The 18391-nt window shown below is 38.4% G+C and overlaps 3 protein-coding genes and 2 long non-coding RNA genes across 10 annotated transcripts in view; 2 read left to right on the top strand and 3 right to left on the bottom strand.

Moving 5' to 3' along the window:
- Nucleotides 1-5850, bottom strand: part of rassf3 (Ras association domain family member 3) — a 52771-nt gene extending 46921 nt beyond the window's left edge. Inside the window, exon 1 of the mRNA XM_017494530.3 lies at nt 5517-5850. Coding sequence (XP_017350019.1) covers nt 5517-5781 — 265 coding nt within the window. The 5' untranslated portion in view covers nt 5782-5850. The remainder of the gene's footprint in view (nt 1-5516) is intronic.
- Nucleotides 5851-5912: 62 nt separating this feature from the next.
- LOC124629244 (uncharacterized) lies at nt 5913-7510 on the top strand. The gene is made up of 2 exons (XR_006984184.2): nt 5913-5964; nt 7101-7510. It is a non-coding gene; the product is annotated as an uncharacterized LOC124629244 (long non-coding RNA).
- Nucleotides 7511-7833: 323 nt separating this feature from the next.
- Nucleotides 7834-11918, bottom strand: LOC108280152 (apoptosis facilitator Bcl-2-like protein 14). Of its 2 annotated transcripts, none has more exons than XM_017494933.3 (6): nt 11803-11918; nt 10160-10446; nt 9858-9959; nt 9658-9716; nt 8919-9188; nt 7834-8766 (listed from the first exon to the last, which is right to left on the bottom strand). In XM_017494933.3, the coding sequence occupies exons 1-6, from the start codon at nt 11829-11831 to the stop codon at nt 8716-8718; spliced, it is 798 nt and encodes a 265-aa protein (XP_017350422.1). In that variant the 5' UTR covers nt 11832-11918; the 3' UTR covers nt 7834-8715. The 2 variants fall into 2 exon arrangements, with proteins under 2 accessions (XP_017350422.1, XP_017350423.1); XM_017494934.3 differs by having other exon boundaries at nt 9858-9956.
- Nucleotides 11919-13818: 1900 nt separating this feature from the next.
- The window catches only part of dgki (diacylglycerol kinase, iota), a 75360-nt gene continuing 70787 nt past the window's right edge, over nt 13819-18391 (bottom strand). For all 5 annotated transcript variants that reach the window (XM_017494800.3, XM_017494802.3, XM_017494801.3 and 2 more), the window contains 4 exons: nt 17841-17961; nt 16338-16374; nt 16150-16249; nt 13819-15901 (listed from right to left, as the gene is read on the bottom strand). In XM_017494800.3, the coding sequence (XP_017350289.1) occupies nt 15785-15901; nt 16150-16249; nt 16338-16374; nt 17841-17961 (375 nt within the window). In that variant the 3' untranslated portion in view covers nt 13819-15784. The remainder of the gene's footprint in view (nt 15902-16149; nt 16250-16337; nt 16375-17840; nt 17962-18391) is intronic.
- Nucleotides 15715-18322, top strand: LOC128635411 (uncharacterized). Its single transcript, XR_008398387.1, has 2 exons — nt 15715-15844; nt 17851-18322. It is a non-coding gene; the product is annotated as an uncharacterized LOC128635411 (long non-coding RNA).

Here is an 18391-nt window from a genome sequence, read left to right as displayed (position 1 = left end):
ATTCATGATCTACACACACACACACTCACACACTAATGGTAGCAGAGCTGCCATGCAAGACGTTAGTTTGCCATCAGGAGCAACTTGCGGTTCAGTGTCTTGCCCAAGGACACTTGTGGAGTTATGTGCATGTGCATGTGGAGTTATATGGGCCAGGAATCGAGCCGCCAACCCTATGATTAGTGGACAACCCGTTCTACCACCTGACCCACAGCCACCCCAATATAATAACTATATAACTAATTACTAAATTACTAAATAATTATAACTATATATCACAACACTGTTGAATTCTCAATTCTGATTGGTCAGAATGTGTTGATTAATTATCAGGAAAATCACTGGTTTATATTAATATATATACATTATTAATATTAATCGTTCTAATACATTGTCTTTCTATAGTAACACGTTACAATGGGACTTGGGAAAACCCGCCACATAAACATGATATGGTGAAGTTTTCTGTGAGGAGATGTATGTTTAGCATTTTTGGAAGGGGTCTCCAGTGTCAGCACTTTGTAAAAGTCAGAGATAAAGCTGTAACTTTAACGTTAAACCTTAAAAAGGTAACTGTACATGGTCTTCAACTTATAATGACTGGAGAAGTTAGTTAGTGCTTGGTTTAGTGTTCTATTACACATCATCACTTTGTGTTGTAGTGTTATCTTTCTAGAAAGGAAAGTAAAAGGTGAACACATTTTTTCCTAAAACCAATAGAATGTCACCAAGCAAGTAGAGGTATCAGCAAGCCACTGTAAAATTAGCTTTGTTGTGACCACATTTAATTTCTTCCTACCTACCCCGAGTAAAGCTTTCCGAGGGCAGCTGCAAGCCATATACACTGAAAATGCAATTCCTAATCAAATCAAAACAGGAAAACTGAAAACAAGTGCATATGTATGGCAACCTGGGAAAACACGTTTGACATCATCTGCTATACAAATAGTTCTGAAAACTACAGCTTTTCCCTTTTCCCTCAAGGGAAATATGTTTCCCCTTTGCATGTCGCTCATCCACATATAAATGTTACAGCATTTTAAAATATTGTAGCCCCCAAAATATTGAAAAAAAAAATTAATTGAACGATTTCACTGATTTAAGTGCCTCACAGTAGCATCACGTACATTCTGGCATGCTCTCTGATTACAAACTTAACTGATTATGCATATGTCCATTTAGCTGTGGCACATAGCTATTGTCACATAATCCATGTAATGATGGTAAGGACGGATGCAAGTGCAGATTAGAGCTTTTAATAAAGAGAGGCAGGCAGACAAATCCAAATCATGAAACAATAGCGTGGTCAAAAACAGGCAATGGGTCAGGCGATCTGCAAACAGGCATAAACTAGGCAAGGCAAGAAACAAGAATGAGAAACGAGAAACAAGATCAATGAACATTAAACAAAACGAGGAACAGGGTACAAATTCTTGGTATGGTGATAACACTCAATACTTCGCAAAGTTATTGTGTACAAACAGTCGCTTTATACTGTGTTTGTGAGTGCTGTGAATTGGATGCAGGTATGTGTGATTAGAATGAATGTGAGTGTTCTGGGAATTGCAGTCCATGGTGGCCATGTTTGTTGGCCGCAGCGCAGGATGGGAAATGTAGTCACTAGTTTGCTGTAATATGACAGCTATCTTACAAGCTATCAAGCATTAGACAGATTGCTTTGGTTAAACTGGCTGCTTACACAATATGATCCTAGGCAATTTTGAAAAAATAAATAAATAACATTTCCAAATTGTTTTGATAAAATATGTTTATGTTTTAGGCAGAAAAACTATATTTTGGCCAAAACCTATATTTTTTAAAGATTTTTTTAGTCGTTTGCCAGAGCAGCCACAAAAGCACATACAGTATACAACAGAGGTGAGTACACCCATATGCAATATCACTTAAATAACAAATGATTCAAAAATTGTGTCACCTCTCAGTAATTGCATTATTTCAGTATCTCCTCTTCTGAATAATCAAAACAATTCTTTAAAAAATATATTTAAAATACAGGCCCAAAAGTAGAAACTCAATGCAACAAAAGTGAATACACCTGTGATCACTGACAAACAAATTAGAAAACCTGAGATCATTGAAACCTAATTGAGTACACCTGTGATTTCTAATTACATGAACATGGTTATAAAATGACCAGCAAACACCAGAACTTTCTCAATTCTGGACATATGGGCTGTGTCTATATGCATGTCAGCATCATTTAGATTTACATTTATATTTATGGCATTTGGCAGACGCCCTTATCCAGACGACTTGGAGAAATGCTTTGAAGTCTCTATCAATAAATACAGTGCTAATTTATGTACTTCAGAAAGAGGCGGGTCTTTAAACGTCGTTTGACTCTAGCTGGTCGGACATCTAGAAGAAGTTTATTCCACCACCTAAGTGACAGAACAGAGAAGAGCCTCGATGCATGCGTACTGATGGAACCAGTTGAGCAGTGCTAGAGGATCAGAGGGAACGTGCTGCAGAGTGGGGTGTGATAAGTGCGCTGAGGTAAGTGGGTGTTGGTCCATTTTTGGCTTTGTAGGCAAGCATCAGTGTTTTGAATCTGATGCAGGCAGCTACAGGAAGCCAGTGGAGGGAGTGTACCAATGGGGTGGTGTGGGAGAACATAGAAAGGTTGAAAACAAGTCACACAGCTGCATTTTGGATCAGTTGCAGGGTTGAATGGTGCTCAGAGGCAGACCTGCCAGGAGCGAGTTGCAGTAGTCCAGTCTTGAAATGACAAGAGACTGTACCAGCACCGTTGTAACCTGTGTGGATAGAAATGGACGAATCCTTCTGATGTTGTACAGGAGAAATTGACATGAGAGTGTGAGAAGAAAAGGACAGTGGATTGTCCATGGTTAACCCGAGGTTGCACGCAGTGACCGAAGGTGAGATCAGAGAGTTGTCCAGGGGGATTGCATGTCCTGGATGAATCACCTGGGATGAACACATGGGAAATAATTGCCAGAGGAATTGAAAAATCTGATTGTGAGACTTCACAAAGATGGGAAAGGATGCAGGAACCAGTCAAATTTTAATCAGTCTGAAGTTTAATCAGTGAAAAACAGTTAGAGCAGTAATCAGGATCTAGCTCTGAAAAACAGATGTGCAAGCGCTTCAGACTTGGCACAGGGGTTATCAATGGATATCTGAGTTTCTGTGACAGCTCAGACAGTGAGAAAGACATTGCATAATGTCAACTTCTATGGACAGAGTCTAAGAAAAAACCTTGCTTGCTCGTAGGCATAAAAGTGCAAGATCAAACTTTGCTAAAATACATGAAAAGAAGCCTAATGAATATTGGGAGAACAATCTTTGGTCAGATGAGAGCAAGATAAATCTATTTGGCTCAGATGGGGTCCAGCATGTTTGGTGTGAACCTGGCCAGGAAAACCACATTTTGTGCATAGCAACGACAGTCAAGCACGGAGGTGGGAGTATGATGATATGGGGCTGCATGAATGCAAAAAGGTGTTGGGGAGATGACATTAATAGATGGCACCATGAATACCTGTGGATATACCAAAACACTGGCTGACAAGTTGACTCCCAGTCTCCAGAAGCTTGGCAGAAGAGGAATATTCCCGCATGATAACGATCCAAAGCACACTGGTAAAATCATGCAAGAGTTTCTAAAGAGGAAAAAAGTGAAAACTATGACCTGGTCAAGTATGTCGCCTGACTTGAATCCAACAGAGCACCTTTGGGGTATTTTAAAGAGAAAGGTAGAGCAACACAACTTCTCCAGCAAAGAGCAGCTGAAAAAAAAAATCAAGCTAGAAATTTGTGCAACACTGGTATCCTCCATGCCGAGGAGAATTGAGTCAGTCACCAAAAATAAAGGCGGGCATACAAAGGATTGAAAAAATAAAAGCTTTGAATCCCATTAATTAAAGATGTACTGACTTTTGTCGCATTGAATTCCTGCTGTGGGTCCTGCATTTTTAATATAATAAATCTAAACTCTTACATAAGAGCAAATACCCTATTGTTCAACTTAGAAGTAAAGCAATTACTGTAAGGTGAAACAATTTTGAATCATTTGATATTTAAGTGATACTTCTGTTGTATACTGTACAACAGGGTTCCCCAGATTGCCAAAGCTTATTTACGCTTATTTTATACGTAAACGTACATATGCTACGAGATTTGAAAAGTGGCCTCTAAAATGTGACAAGGCCATAATTACATGGTAGCAATGTGTCTGGGAGCATATGATAAAAAATAGATGGCCAGTGTAGAGCAGGGCTATTATCTTAATCACTTGATCCAGTGACTGCTTCACTCTTTCACTTGCTTATTTGATCGCTTGAGTCAGGTGTCACATTAAGAAGGAAAAGAAGCTTCAGTGAAAGTCACCTTTGTACAAGTGTTACATTTGAGTGAATGCATTGCCCACTACTTGTGAATGAACAACTACTTAAAGGAATACGAAATAAGCCAGAGTCTAGAGATGGCATTTTGGGGAGAGAAAGGGAAGTAATGTCTTAGGCAAGAATGCAAATGGACAGGTTTCCATTCAGGCATTGAAGGGGAACTAATCATATAAGTCGTATGATATGAATCTGTACGAACATGACACTTCAGTTGATCTTCCTGGCAGGCAGCAGACGTTGACAGCAGAAGAAGGCTAAGACAACTGAGTGCCTTAGATTCCTAGTCCTGTTTCTTGTAATGCTCAAACACTAAACTTATAAAAAAACGCTCAGAGCTGGACTACTATACTGTAGAGTACACAGTAAATAAAATGGCGCTTATGCATGGTGGCCAACATGGTCTTGTTTAATACAAGCCACAAATATCATAAAATAAAGCAAGTGTTTTAGTCCGATTTGTTTGTTTAACACCACCTGAGAGACATAGTGCTTAAGACTGTATCTGAAGCCCAGGCCTATGATCAAGACTCCATCAGGACAGCATTACATTATTGTGATGAGTTTATTATTAAATGAAAATATGAAGACCACTTCTCAGAAAATCAAAACCAGATATATTACTTTAAAAGACACATACACTCTTTGGAATGTAGGTAGATAGTGACAGAAGTTAGAGGTTTACTAAGAACCAGTCCGTCAACATACCGGTAGGTGTGTGTGTGTCCGTGTGTGTGCGAGTGTAGTTCGTGCACACCTGTCACCTATGCTTTGTTTTTGGATACGGCACACACACTTATAATGTAAGCCAGTTTTCTTAAACTTATTCTCAGCCGTTCTGAAATATAAGTGGGACATCTGTTCAAAGGCATACACAAACCTAATTTCTCTATCCCTAGAATATTCAATAAGGCATAATAATATTTCTCACTCTAAGATTTTCTCTAAATGATTTAGTCACTTATTTGGAAGAGAAGAAATCAATGGCCCTGATTTCACACTTGTTATTCTATCAGTGGTCATGATTCACAGGCACTTATTGGTCACGTGGTTTTAAGGTCAGAAGGTTTCCAGGGTTGTATCCACTACATGTATAATGGATATAAAAGGTAGCCTCGTGCTCCCTCTTACCTGTGCACATCAGACCCCCCTGGAAGATGATGGCACAGCACACATCGCACCATCCTTCTGATTCCTCCTCTCTGAACTCGTGTCCCTCTCCTCTCCTTCCCCGCGCCCCGAATATGCTCCTTACATCCGGGGGTTTGTAGCCCTTCTTCCTGGCACGTGGAGCTGCTCCTCCATCCTCGGCGCATCTCGGGGCTTCTCTGAGCTTCTTGTCGGAGTGTGGATCCGGCAAAGGCTGAGCTTTCCTCGCTCCTCTCGCCTTGCGCATTCCGGCTCTTCTCCTTGTCACGAGCCTCTGCGAGCTTGCGCCACTCACACCGAGCGCGCGCGCGCAGCCAGGAAAAGCAGCGCGAGCGGTGACAGGCGAGGAACCAGGCGCGCGCCACAGCCACGCCCTCACACTTCAAAACTCACGTTTTAAGACTATTCAAACTATTCAAGGACCCATTTGGTAAGGAAATATAACGAAACTGAAACCATGTAACGCATTAAAGACTGGTGAGAAATGAAAAGCGCAGACGACAGTAATTGTTGTCTTTACGAGTGAAATAGTCTGGCACGTGTGATAAACTCCTGGTTAGATTTCGTAGTGAACGAGCATTACGCCTAATGATGATTCACTATTAACACGACAGTGTCAGTAATCACATTCTTTCCGATTGTAATCAGAAAATAATAGCTTATAGGAACACCTGCTCATTCATGTACTGTAATTATGCAATCAGCCAATCGTGTGGCAGGAGTGCAGTCCTGCAGATGCAGGTCAAGAGCTTCAGTTAATGTTCACATCAAACCTCACAATGGGGTCAAATGTGATCTCTGTGACTTTGACCGTGGCATGGTTGTTGGTGCCAGACGTGCTGATTTGAATATTCTGAAACTGCTGATCTGGGATTTTCATGCACAGCAGTCTCTAGAGCAGGGGTGTCCAATCTTATCCGGAAAGGGCCGGTGTGGGTGCAGGTTTTCTTTCCAACCAAGCAGAAGCCACACCTGAGTCTACTGAAAACCAAGGTCAATTGATTAAACAAGTGGAATCAGGTGTGCCTCCTGCTTGACTGGAATGAAAACCTGCACCCACACCGGCCCTTTCCGGATAAGATTGAACACCCCTGCTGGCCAGATTGGTTCGAGCAGATAGGGGCAACTCAAATAGCCAATCTTTACAGTCATGGTGAGCAGAAAAGCATCTCAGAAAGCACACCACATCGAACCTTGAGGTGGACAGGCTACAATAGCAAATGACTACACTGGATTCCACACCTGTCAGCCAAGAACACGAGTCTGACAGTACAGCGGGCACAGCCTCACTAAAAAAAACTGGACAGTTGAAGATTGAAAAGAAAAAAAAAAACAACAACAATCAGGAAAAATTTCTGCAATCCAGTTCAATTTTGATGCCCACTGCTGCTTCAGATTCCTGTTCTTTTGTGACCAAAGTGGAATCCAGTGCTCTGCTACTGTACCTGTTGTAGCCCATCTACCTCAATGTTTGACATTCTGCTACATTAGTCCAGTCTGTTTCTACAGTATGTGATTGGCTGATTGCATAACCAGTGATCCTGACCCCTTCTGTCTCCGAACCAGCCTGATGCCCTACTTCTGGTTGGAGAGCTCATCACTTGGAAACTACTCACTGCAGCTGAGGATGGCCTCATACGGACAGCCTAAAGATACACCGAAACCATGAAGACGGCTTTGACACAGTTGCATTTTTTGACTATACAACAAACACAGCTATAGAAGGGAATTATTTATAATCTCAGTATCCGGTATCACTCAGATGAGGATAGGTTCCTTTTGTAGTCTGGTTCATCGCAAGGTTTCTTGTCATTTTAGGGAATTTTTTTCTTGCCACCATTGCCTCTGGCACCCTCATTAGGTACAAAATTCTAAATTTTAAATTTATGCCCTGAATGTATATATCTCTGTAAAGCTGCTTTGTGACAATGTCCATTGTTATAAGCGCTATACAAATAAAATGTAATTGAATTTAATTGAATAATTGCTTCAATGTTCAGGCATAAAGGAATTCCTAATAGTTCTGCATATCTATCTAATACATTGGACAGAGAGTGTATTCAGGAAGCTGTAAATCACTGGCTATATTAAATGTACAGCAGAAGGAATGAACCCCCCCCCTAAAACTCAGAAAAATATAGTTGCCAGCAAAACTGTAACTGTTTCTGGGGTATTACCCACAATAATACATCTTCAGTAACTTTAATACGCATCCTTCAACTGGAGTCATATTGTAGATGTACTTTAAAAAAGTACCCTTCGTGGTACTAATACAGGACAAAGAAAAGTAGACTTAGCATCCTTTTTTATGAAGAAGTTTATTTTCTTTAAAATGGTAGTGTTGGTAATGTTCAAAATTGTTATTGCCAGCATAAAATATACCGCCAGTTTAAAAAAAACAAAAAACAAAACATAAAATATATATATATTTTTTTTAATAAAGTTTTTTAATTCAACCTCCTAGTTGGTGGTTTTCACAACATGGTTCTCAACCTTGATCCTGAAGTTCTCATTCTCCTTCACATTTTAGCATTTTGTATTTTTATAGTGGTTTGTTCAAATAAATAATACTTAAAGATTTCCTGAAACATAAGCCATTATAATATACATCATTTTTGTAACTATCAACACTTCATTATCTTGAAATAATTTAAGATGAAGCAGTGAAGAAGATTTCATGTGTAGTTCTCTACAGCTTTATTTCAGTTTTTGCTCCTTATGCTACTTTTTCCATAAAAATAAACTGGAGCCCATTAAATCTGCTTACAAAGGATCTGACCGTTACAAATAGAGAAAAAAATAAATAAATTAAAAAAAAAAAAATAAAAAAAAAATTTTTTTCACCTAAATACTATCCATATGCATATGTAAAGAATCCTGTGTGGATGCATTACAAAAGCATACTTAAGAATCATGTTATACATATGTATTAGCTATTATCCCTTAGCATTAGCAAGATACTATTTGTATTTGTATTTACCAATGTGCACAAAAGTATTTAACACATAATTACTAAAAAACAAAAAAAGACGTACACAATTTCATAGCAGCTTTGGTATCTTTAAACAAACATGTAAACATTTTACCTTTTTTTTTAATGCAATACGTTTCTTATTCAAGTGACTTGAACCCTGAGAATAATTAAATCTAAAAAAAAAAAACAAAGCAAAATCCTCTAAGCTTATTGAACTTCCTCCTCCTCAGCATCACTGTCTGTGCCGAAAACTTTTTCCTGAAAAGAGAACAAAAATAGACAAGAAGTTTCAATTTAGCATTTAGGGTTTTTTTTGGTTAAATAATGGAAAGAAATGGATCTAAATGGTTCAAACAAAACAAATGAGGAAAAACAGGAGTAGGCTTGGCAGCAAGTTGTAGTCCACTTACATAGCCGCCTTGTTTGATGACCCAGGGGCTGAAATAATCCTGTAGGTATTTAGCACCGAAGCCCAGCACCCGGTTCATGGGATGGCAGTCCATGGTGTTTAGGCGACTGGTCAGCTCACAGGTGAGCGCGATCTTAGCCTGCACTGGGCTCTGTGTGGGAGGAAGCTCCTCTGGACTCAGTCTCTGCAAAAAGGTCTGGGCCAATTTCCTAAAGAAACCGTATGACAGAGAGTCCTGCAGCTGTTTCCTAAGCACATGGTTCTTTTCAATCTATGGACAGATGTTAAACAGTTAGCTACTACAATATGCACAATTTCACAGTGATATTTTTCCCCTCTCAATAAATACATTTGATATTTTCCCCTCACTAATGTGGAGTAGATCATCGCTGGGAAAATGGTTTTGTTTATGGGGCCACCTTGTGGACTATGAGCAAAGATGAAAAATACTTTAATGGTTTCAACATAGAGAACTGTCTCCTACTTTATACATTGTTTCAAATCTCTTAAGTTCAGGTTCGGTTTATTATTCCATTAATACACTGACATTATATTGCAGATTTTTTTTGTGCACCTCAGAATAACTTTTAGGACTCCCCATTTCTTCAATAACTATCCTATTATTTTATTATACAACATTTTATCCTGATATGGTTACTCTTAAACTTGTGATTCATTTATTTCAAACCCCCAAGTATATCCGCTGGATTAGTGAAACTAAAGGAACTCATGTGACTTACTTCCTCGTTAAGTTTATCTCCATGTTCCCTCAGCAGTTCCACTATTCTCTCTACAACATCTGCAGATACAAGATAATGATTAGACACCCTGCTACTTTAACACAAGCCTTGTGTACATCAAAGGATACATGAGAACAGTCACATTTCAGTTTTCTTTTTGTTATAAAAGTAAGACAGTAATCCAGACAAGAAATACTCACCGTCACTATCGGTTTCTATATCTGTAGATATAAAATGAACACGGTCTATGATCTTAGTCAACTTGCTGACAATTTGTTCCACTTCTTCCTGGTCTGGACCTGCTGGAGTAGAGAGCAACAAGTGATTATTTTTAGTGGGCCACATTTATGAGACAAATAAATTTACTCGAATGAGTCATGGTTAGCATGTTTCATGACCTACTAAAGCCACACCCTTTGTATATAATTGCAATCTCAGGACCAGAAAGAAATTGTTAGTTGCTCAATAGAGGTCATAGCACTAAAGTCATTCTGACACTCACATGACTCTGCAGATGCTCCTCGCCTGGGGTGTCCAGACACAGGACCGTTAGATTCCCTCACTGGCCTTATGCAGCTTATGCTTTTCCAAAATTTAAGTTTCTTCTTATGTTTCCATGATTTATGGCAGTCCTGAGGTTGCGTAGGTGAGGCAACCTTAGCCTCTTCCACACCATTGCTCTGTGGGGGGTGACTGTTTGTGCTTTTTTTCTTCTGTGTGTACTTCACAAGGAGTTTGTACTCAATACTGTCTTTGGGAAACATCTGTGCAAGCTGCTCCACTTGGTCTCTGGTTGCAGAAGAAGTCAACAACAACAGTGTTTATACACAGCTCTTGAGCTTTGTTCAACACTCAACAATGAACATTGAGAAAATGGCGCATATATATATATATATATATATATATATATATATATATATATATATATATATATATATATATATATATATATATATATATATATATATATATATATATATGCGCTACATAGCCATTTCATTTAACCTTACACTTTGTTAACTGTTTACATGAAGCATTCCCCTAACAGAAAAATCCCATCCACTTCCCATGATCATTTTCACATGCAATTATGTGATGTGAAAAACAAGAAGGTGCATTTGCAGTTATGCCCCAAAACTGTACATGTGAATATATTTATATTTGTAGCAATGTGGTATCATATGAGAAAACCTTATCTGAAAAAAATAAACCACGTGCCCTACAAATGACAAAAAAAACAAAAAAAAAAAACACGTGAAAAATTCATAGAAAATAAATGGATCGTGTGTTGTTTTTAAGACAACATTTTTCACATGTAGTGCTTGTTTTTTTTTTAATGTGAATTTTCTATAAGGGTTGCTCACTTGATAAAAAAAACTGCAATTGCAAGTTATTAAATCTAATTTCAGACAGTTGTGTTATGTTAGCAATAAAAGTGATAAAAGAAGTGGGATTTAAAGATGGCATACAAGCTACAATTTCCATTGGACACGCGGAATGTTTATGTAGTCATTCACTTCGTTGTTTGTATTTGGAGGAAAACTCCCCAAAAACGCTTAGGATTCGGAACCGGAAGTGTTTCGCTTGTGTTGTTAGAGCAACGACAGTCTATGTCCGGACATGTCCTGTCCTGCTACTAATTCAGTCAACCGGGAGTTTAACCGGGAAACCCCAGTCTCAGACCCCCCGTCATACTTTATAAGTTATCCAACAAATCTATACACTCAAATAAATAAATAAATAAATAAATAAATATTTTTAAGTGACTCCGTGACAGTTCAGTTCCGTAGTTACGACACTACTGACAACAAACACACACACACACACACACACACACACACACACACACACACACACAGAGAGAGAGAGAGAGAGAGAGAGAGAGAGAGAGAGAGAGAGAGAGAGAGAGAGAGAGAGAGAGAGAGAAAATATACAAGTAATACTGAACTGTATGCTTACTTAAATTATTAAAAAATAAAACGTTGTATTATGTTGTACAGTCTTTAATGACAACTACTTCTCGTGACAGTGGTTTCTTTTCCTTCTAACAAGCTACAGAACTACAAAAGTTCCCGATAGACACATAAGGTGTATGTAATATATAAAAATTATAAACTTAATGTAAAGTAATTATTAGACACTTACGTGGTTTGTTCCTCTACCCCGTTCACCATGTCGCTTCAATATCACCGCAGTCCGAACTAAATCAGTTTCTAACTACACTCCTGACTGCTGTTTTTATTGTGTGTGGGCGGATCTGTAATGACTCACTGATCAGCTGATGGGAAAAGTCGAACGATTCCATTTATAGCACGCAATGAACACTTCTGTGTAAACAAACAAAAAAAAATCCCCAGAGTACATATTCATGAAGTATAAATGTATTCCAACTGTTCACATATTAGGCATTTTATTTAAATGTGTGCAATTTTATTTTGGCTTTTTATCGGAGCCATAGAGTTTTTATTATTATTATTATTATTATTATTATTATTATTATTATTATTATTCTGCTTCTTCTTCCCCACAGGGAGTCCATGGCAGCCCTATGAACTGTAAGTAGGAACATGATGAAATTTGGCACACTCTTATATATGACCATGAATAGTATCTGTACCAATGATGGGCTCTCTATGACCAACTCTATAGCGCCGCCACTAGTTCAAAATTTCCCTATTCAAATGGTTAGAATTGTTGTCCGAGAGAAAAGAACTTCAGATTAGTCTGCTCATAGTGATCACAATGTCACCATTTTGAAATATACAGTATTTTTTTTCTCTACTCCTTGTTCAAATGTTGTCCAATTCTTACCAAAATTGACTCAGAAGATCAGTAGACAGTAGACAATAATTTTGATATTCATATTTGTTCAAAAGTTATGATCCAGTATCTGTTAACATTCTAACTAATGCTTTTATGTGCTTATTCTCACCTTGGAAGCTCTTCTCAATATCAAGCTAAATGGGTTTTTATCTGTGTGGTGCACTGTTGTAAGTGATAAGCACCAATTCTAAATGTCATGGGTTCGAGTCCCATTTGGTGCAAGTTCTTAAAAGTGTTCTGTTCATTTCCTGTTCAGTCTTATTCTCAGCTGTGCTTCTGAACCTCTGAATCTTTTATTCATTCATGTACATTCTATTTCTCCTCTTCGTGTTCTTTGGGCTCCGCATTGTGCTTGCTGCGCCTTTGATGCCTGGCCCCTTTAATCTCTGCTTGCAGCTATATTTTATTATTTATTTCTGAAGATTCCATTCACAGAACCCATTTTTAATAAAATTGTCATAAGATTCAAATTGATATTATTTACAGTTACAGACTTACTGAGATTTGGATTAGTTAATTCAAGTGACCAGTCAAATTGGCTAATAACTATAAGAACTCAATAATAAATATAATAACTTTGATAATGAGGGCACAGTGGCTTAGTAGTTAGCATGTTCTCCTTGCATCTCCGGGGTTGAGGCTTCAAATCAGCCCTGTGTGTGCCGAGTCTGCATATTCGAAGGTTTCCTCCAGGTACTCCGGTTTCCTCCCCCAGTCCAAAGACATACGTTGTAGACTGATTGGCATAACTAAATTGTCCGTAGTGTGCGAATGTGTGTGTGATTGTGTCCTGAGATGGGTTGGTACCCTGTCCAGGGTGTTCCCCTCCTTGTGTCCCGAGTTCCCTGGGATAGGCTCTAGGCTCCCCCATGACCCTGTGTAGGATAATCGGTATGGAAAATGAACAGATGGATGAATAACTTGGCTAATTAACAGTTGTGATTTCATTGGAACAATATTAAAAAATTTTTTTTTTTTTTTTAAAACTGTGGACCCCTGGGTGCGCTTCATGGAACCTTGGGGGTCCCCAGATCCCAATTTGAGAACCATGTATTTACAATGCGTGACTTTAAAAAATATATGTTAATAATTTAAACATTTAGTTAAAACGAAAAACTTTTAACATCAGTTTACTTCATGCTGCTATACTAATGGCAAAAAAAAGGTAAATAGAAAGGTTTTAGAACTTTGTAACATAATTAATTGAATAATAAAGTTCACTGGAGGGAGATAAACATGATTTATTTTGTTTTCTTACTCAGCTCAGTCATTAAACAATAAACTATATTTATTTGATGATATTCCTGGAAACGAATGAACATCACATGTACTTTCCACTCTGTTCATTCTTTAATGACTAACATTCCAATATTGGAGAAAGACACGAGGCCTATCTAACACATGGATGGCCAGTAGTCATCAGATTCCACTAATATAGAGTGATGACACTAAAATACACAATTAGAAATGAAAAAATATACATCATTCAAGTATTCCCATAATTTAAACATTAAAAAAAAAATCAAGCAAGTACTTTTGATAAGTAATGTTTAACAAAAATAAAAGTAACAGAAATAAGGCCATTTTATAACCTCATAATTGAGCAGAAATATCCTGGTAACAAAATCTCATGCACAATAAAATCACAAATAATACAAAATAACACAGCAGATCAGTAATATATAAACCACTCTCACAGCAGGTGTAACACGTTTCCATCATGACCATTTTCATGCAAATGCTTTATTTTTTTTAACTCGCATTGTTTTAAATGCAACAGGATGTGGCCACTATTATTTTTGCAGGCTTACCAAAACGAACATCAAAAGCTACTGTTTCATATTTTCTGATCAGAGGATGCACACATGCTGCTGTCTTGACTGGCTGAACCTTGCTGCTCTTGTTTTGTTGCCATTTTGACACAATCGAACCGCCAGCCCTACGATTAGTGGAAACAGAAAGTTGGAGTGCTAAATAAACGAACTGGAAAAAGTTGTAGGACTGACAAAGCTAGACAATTCCTCTACCATGACTAAAAAGAAATGAAATCGTCCATCATTTAGCTTGTAGGTGCCTTAGACAACCATTCATTTATTAACATTACTGCAATGTAAAAAACAAAAGAGATTAATGCACGTGTCATCCATTCATATTGCATTGAATATGGCTCAGATTATGATCTATTGTTTCTTAAGATAATAATTCACTGTCACAATCACTGTCACTGCACGCAAAACAACAAAAAAAATAAAAGAACAGAACAAATGTCAGAATATAGATAAACACTATGTACTGTATGTATGCAGAGTATGTTTTCCACACTGAATGATTTTCTGAAAAACTCACTTGCTCTGATATGGAAAAATTTTGGACATGAGGCACCCATGAGCCAAATAAAGGAATATAAAGACATTTCTAGAATAAGAGGCACATAATGTCAACTCCGAGTTTCAATCAGCTGTTTATGTTACGATAGAAATAATTAGGAGGTGTGTTAGGTTCAGGCAGTAGGAATCACTCTGCTCAGCTCGTGGAGCGGTATACTCCTGATTCAGGAAACAAGTACTTACTGTACTCATTTAAGCATATTGACAATTAGTGCCACTGGTGCATAACTGGTGGCTAAGAGGAAAAAAGTGATGGTAAACTCCTCATGCCTGCGAGGAAGCTTGTGGCCTTTTGCCTGCCTGGGTTGGTAGTACAATTGTGGTAATGGATGAATATACACAACTACAAATACACAACATGGTGTACAGGAGAGGTGGCTGGCTTAGGCAGCAGTGTCTTGTGTGCCCGCTGTTACTCTGTATATCTCTGTGTATATCACAGTGCTTCCATTGCCACGGTTTTGGAAACTGCACTGTGCAATTTGCATTGCATCTATCTTTAATCTAATACCTCATACCACTATAGCAGTACACAGGCTTAACGGGAGGAAAACGATGTCTCTTAAAGTAAGTACAATCAGTCTTTCAATAAATAAATCAATAAATAAGCAATAAATAAATACCAATGCAAAGCTTCCCAAGACCATTCTAAACCCACAGTGATCCCCAGGAAGCGCCAACAACCTTTTTCCTCTCTTCTTCGGGGTTTCTGCTCTAGAAAGGACTCCCATCCGTGTCTCTGTGAGGCTCCTTTAGGTCATTGCTGTGACCTTCTCACCTCTCCTTCTCATTTTCCTTCTCACTCTCTCTCTGTCTCTCTCTCTCTCTCTCTTTACATGTGAGAAAGTGGACTCCAGTACTTTCATGAGCTGTGAAAGCCAGGGTCTGTGTGTGGCACCGAGTTTCCTAGTGTTTCTTCACACAGCCGTCTCTAAATCCTCACGTGTGGCTGACTGTTCGGACTCCTTGCTCCCCAGGTAGGAAGCCAAATCAGAGTCTCCAACTTCCTGAGCACAGTCTTTGGGAGTTTTTCCCTGAGATGACAAGAATACACCTTTAAGTCATAAAGGCTAAACCTGTCAAACATGAAATTCCTCCTGAGATCTTGTGATCTTCAGAGAAAATAATTACTCAACACATGATTCATCAAGAAATCACCTGAAAATCACAATAAGCCATTTGGAATAATCTCAGCCTACTGTTTTATTGCTACCTGTAACTCAAAGTGAGTCAAGAGGTACGCAAAAATGACGAGTTTCAGGTAGAAAAACACATGACTCACCACAAAGTTAGTTTTGTTGTGGGAAGCCCCGGCCTCCAGCAAGAGTCTGCACACTTCATGGTGTCTCTGAGATGCGGCTTTGTGAAGTGCTGTGTCACCACTGGATACGAAGAAAAACATAGAGACATAGAGACACTTTCCCTGGTAAAGAATGATGAACTATAAGCGAGTCATCAGCTAGCACTTACGTCTCTTTGTCCGTTAGATCCAGGATCAATTTTGAAACTGAGAAACAAAGACGGAAAATACAAAAATCAAATACGATGAACCAACAAGCAACAGATCACTTCTCAGCAGAAGTTTGGAGAGGCTGATTACTGTAAGTCTTCATTCTGCTCATCATTTCCAAGTATGAGAATTTCTGTCATGTCAACAGAGGAATCGGCATCTAACTACACTTCCCAGAATTGGCATACTATCCGTACTACATAGTATCCGAGATGGGAATTAGTGCGTCCCATATCGTAGCATGTTGAAATGAGTATCCCAAAGGTACCCAGATGGTCTACTACTTCTGGCAGATTTTCGGCATGTGTGGATCCGTGGACACTTTTTCAGCTAATACTGCCCACAACTCCTTGTGCAAGGAAGGAGGAGTTTTGTGAATTCAAGAATGGGTTTTAGAGCATTGTGGCTGGCCAGTTGATACCCAGCCTTTTGATACTGTTTGTTTCCCTGATTTTTGATCTAGTTCTGGTTTTCTAGTTTAGAGAGCCCAGTCTCACCTAGCCCAGTTCATGTTGTTTGCTCATCGCGTGATACTTGCCTGTTTCTTTCACTTTTGGATTACGTCTCTGTCTTGTTAATAAAATCGTTCAGTACCTGCAATTATGTCCTCACATGATTCCTGACAATTACAATGTCACAAGATGCCTGGCAGGCACAGACAGCTGGTTTAGACAGGAATTCGTTTCAGTGGAGGATGAGAAAACACAAAATAAATAAATAAAATCAGCATATGATCTGTGATTTAAGGCATGATCTAATGGAGTCAGAAATAGTAAAATAGTATGTCTAAACCATAGATATTGGCACCTCTGCTATTCCCTATAAGAACACATGGAATTACCCTATGGCTTTTGTAAAAATATATAGTCAGGTCTGACTGATTCATCAGCTGACTGATTACCATTTTTGAAACTGGGATGAATAAAGCATGAATAATGCCTCATACCACATTCATGAAGGTGGTGCTATTATGAACAACAACCAAAGGTGCTGAGGGCACTGCTTATCTCACACCAACACCAAGTGTGAACAATTTTTATTATATTTTCCATCTGTAAAGTGAACAGATATGACATCGTCGGGATTCAAACTCACAACCGTATGATAAGGTCTTTGTCAGTTGTACCTAAAAATACATTACATTTTCAGAAGTTTTGACAGTTCAGTGATGTAAGATGACATGTCTCACCAGGATACCGTAAACCTGTAATCATAAAGACTGTCATGTGCTCGCCCCAGTACTCTTAGTCACAATATGACCATACTGACCAGCCTTTCAACACAGTTAGCACTGTTTGACCTATCTCTTGGCCTTGTAAAATGATATCCACTAATATAGGAATAGGAATGGTTTATAGGAATGGTTAGCTCCTTCAATCACATTAGTGAAAAGTTTCATATCGTCCACGTCATACTATATAGTGCACTAAATGTGAAAACAGGCGATTCATATTGAATCTTACCATGTTGCAGGATGAAGCTGACAACGTCAATGTGGCCGTTCTGAGAGGCGAGGTGCAGAGCAGAGTGACCTCCTGTGTCCCTAACCAACAAGCTGAGACCACTACTGCATGAGCTAGACAGCTGAGAGATAGAAAAGAGGAGTGAAATGAAGAGGAAGGAATAATAATTATGACAGAAGAATACTAATTGTATTAGACCTTCTTATTAAAAAACAAAAAACAAAACAAAATCAATATGCTTGTCATGGTAGTGACAAATGGTGCAGAGTTACACTACCCATCAGCCCCTGCATGTCACAATTATTTTTATGAGTACTTGAGTATTTTTTACTTGTACTTGAGTAAAAGTTTTGGCTTCTCTACCCAGCTCTGCACTTAAATGACTAGATAACTGGTTTACACAGAACTAACTTTGAGAAAAAATACTAAAGAAAAAAAGAGCCCTGTCAGTGAAATAAAATCTTGATTAATCTGAAACATTATAGTCTTGTACCATGTTGGGTTATTTTTAACTGACTTGTTTAGGCAGGAGTTATTTTCTTGCTTCCTTT

Source organism: Ictalurus punctatus, chromosome 19, assembly GCF_001660625.3.
Source record: "Ictalurus punctatus breed USDA103 chromosome 19, Coco_2.0, whole genome shotgun sequence".
In the NCBI taxonomy this organism is placed as follows: domain Eukaryota; kingdom Metazoa; phylum Chordata; class Actinopteri; order Siluriformes; family Ictaluridae; genus Ictalurus; species Ictalurus punctatus.
Note: the sequence above shows the minus strand (reverse complement) of the source record. Positions and strands in the feature narration are given on the sequence as shown.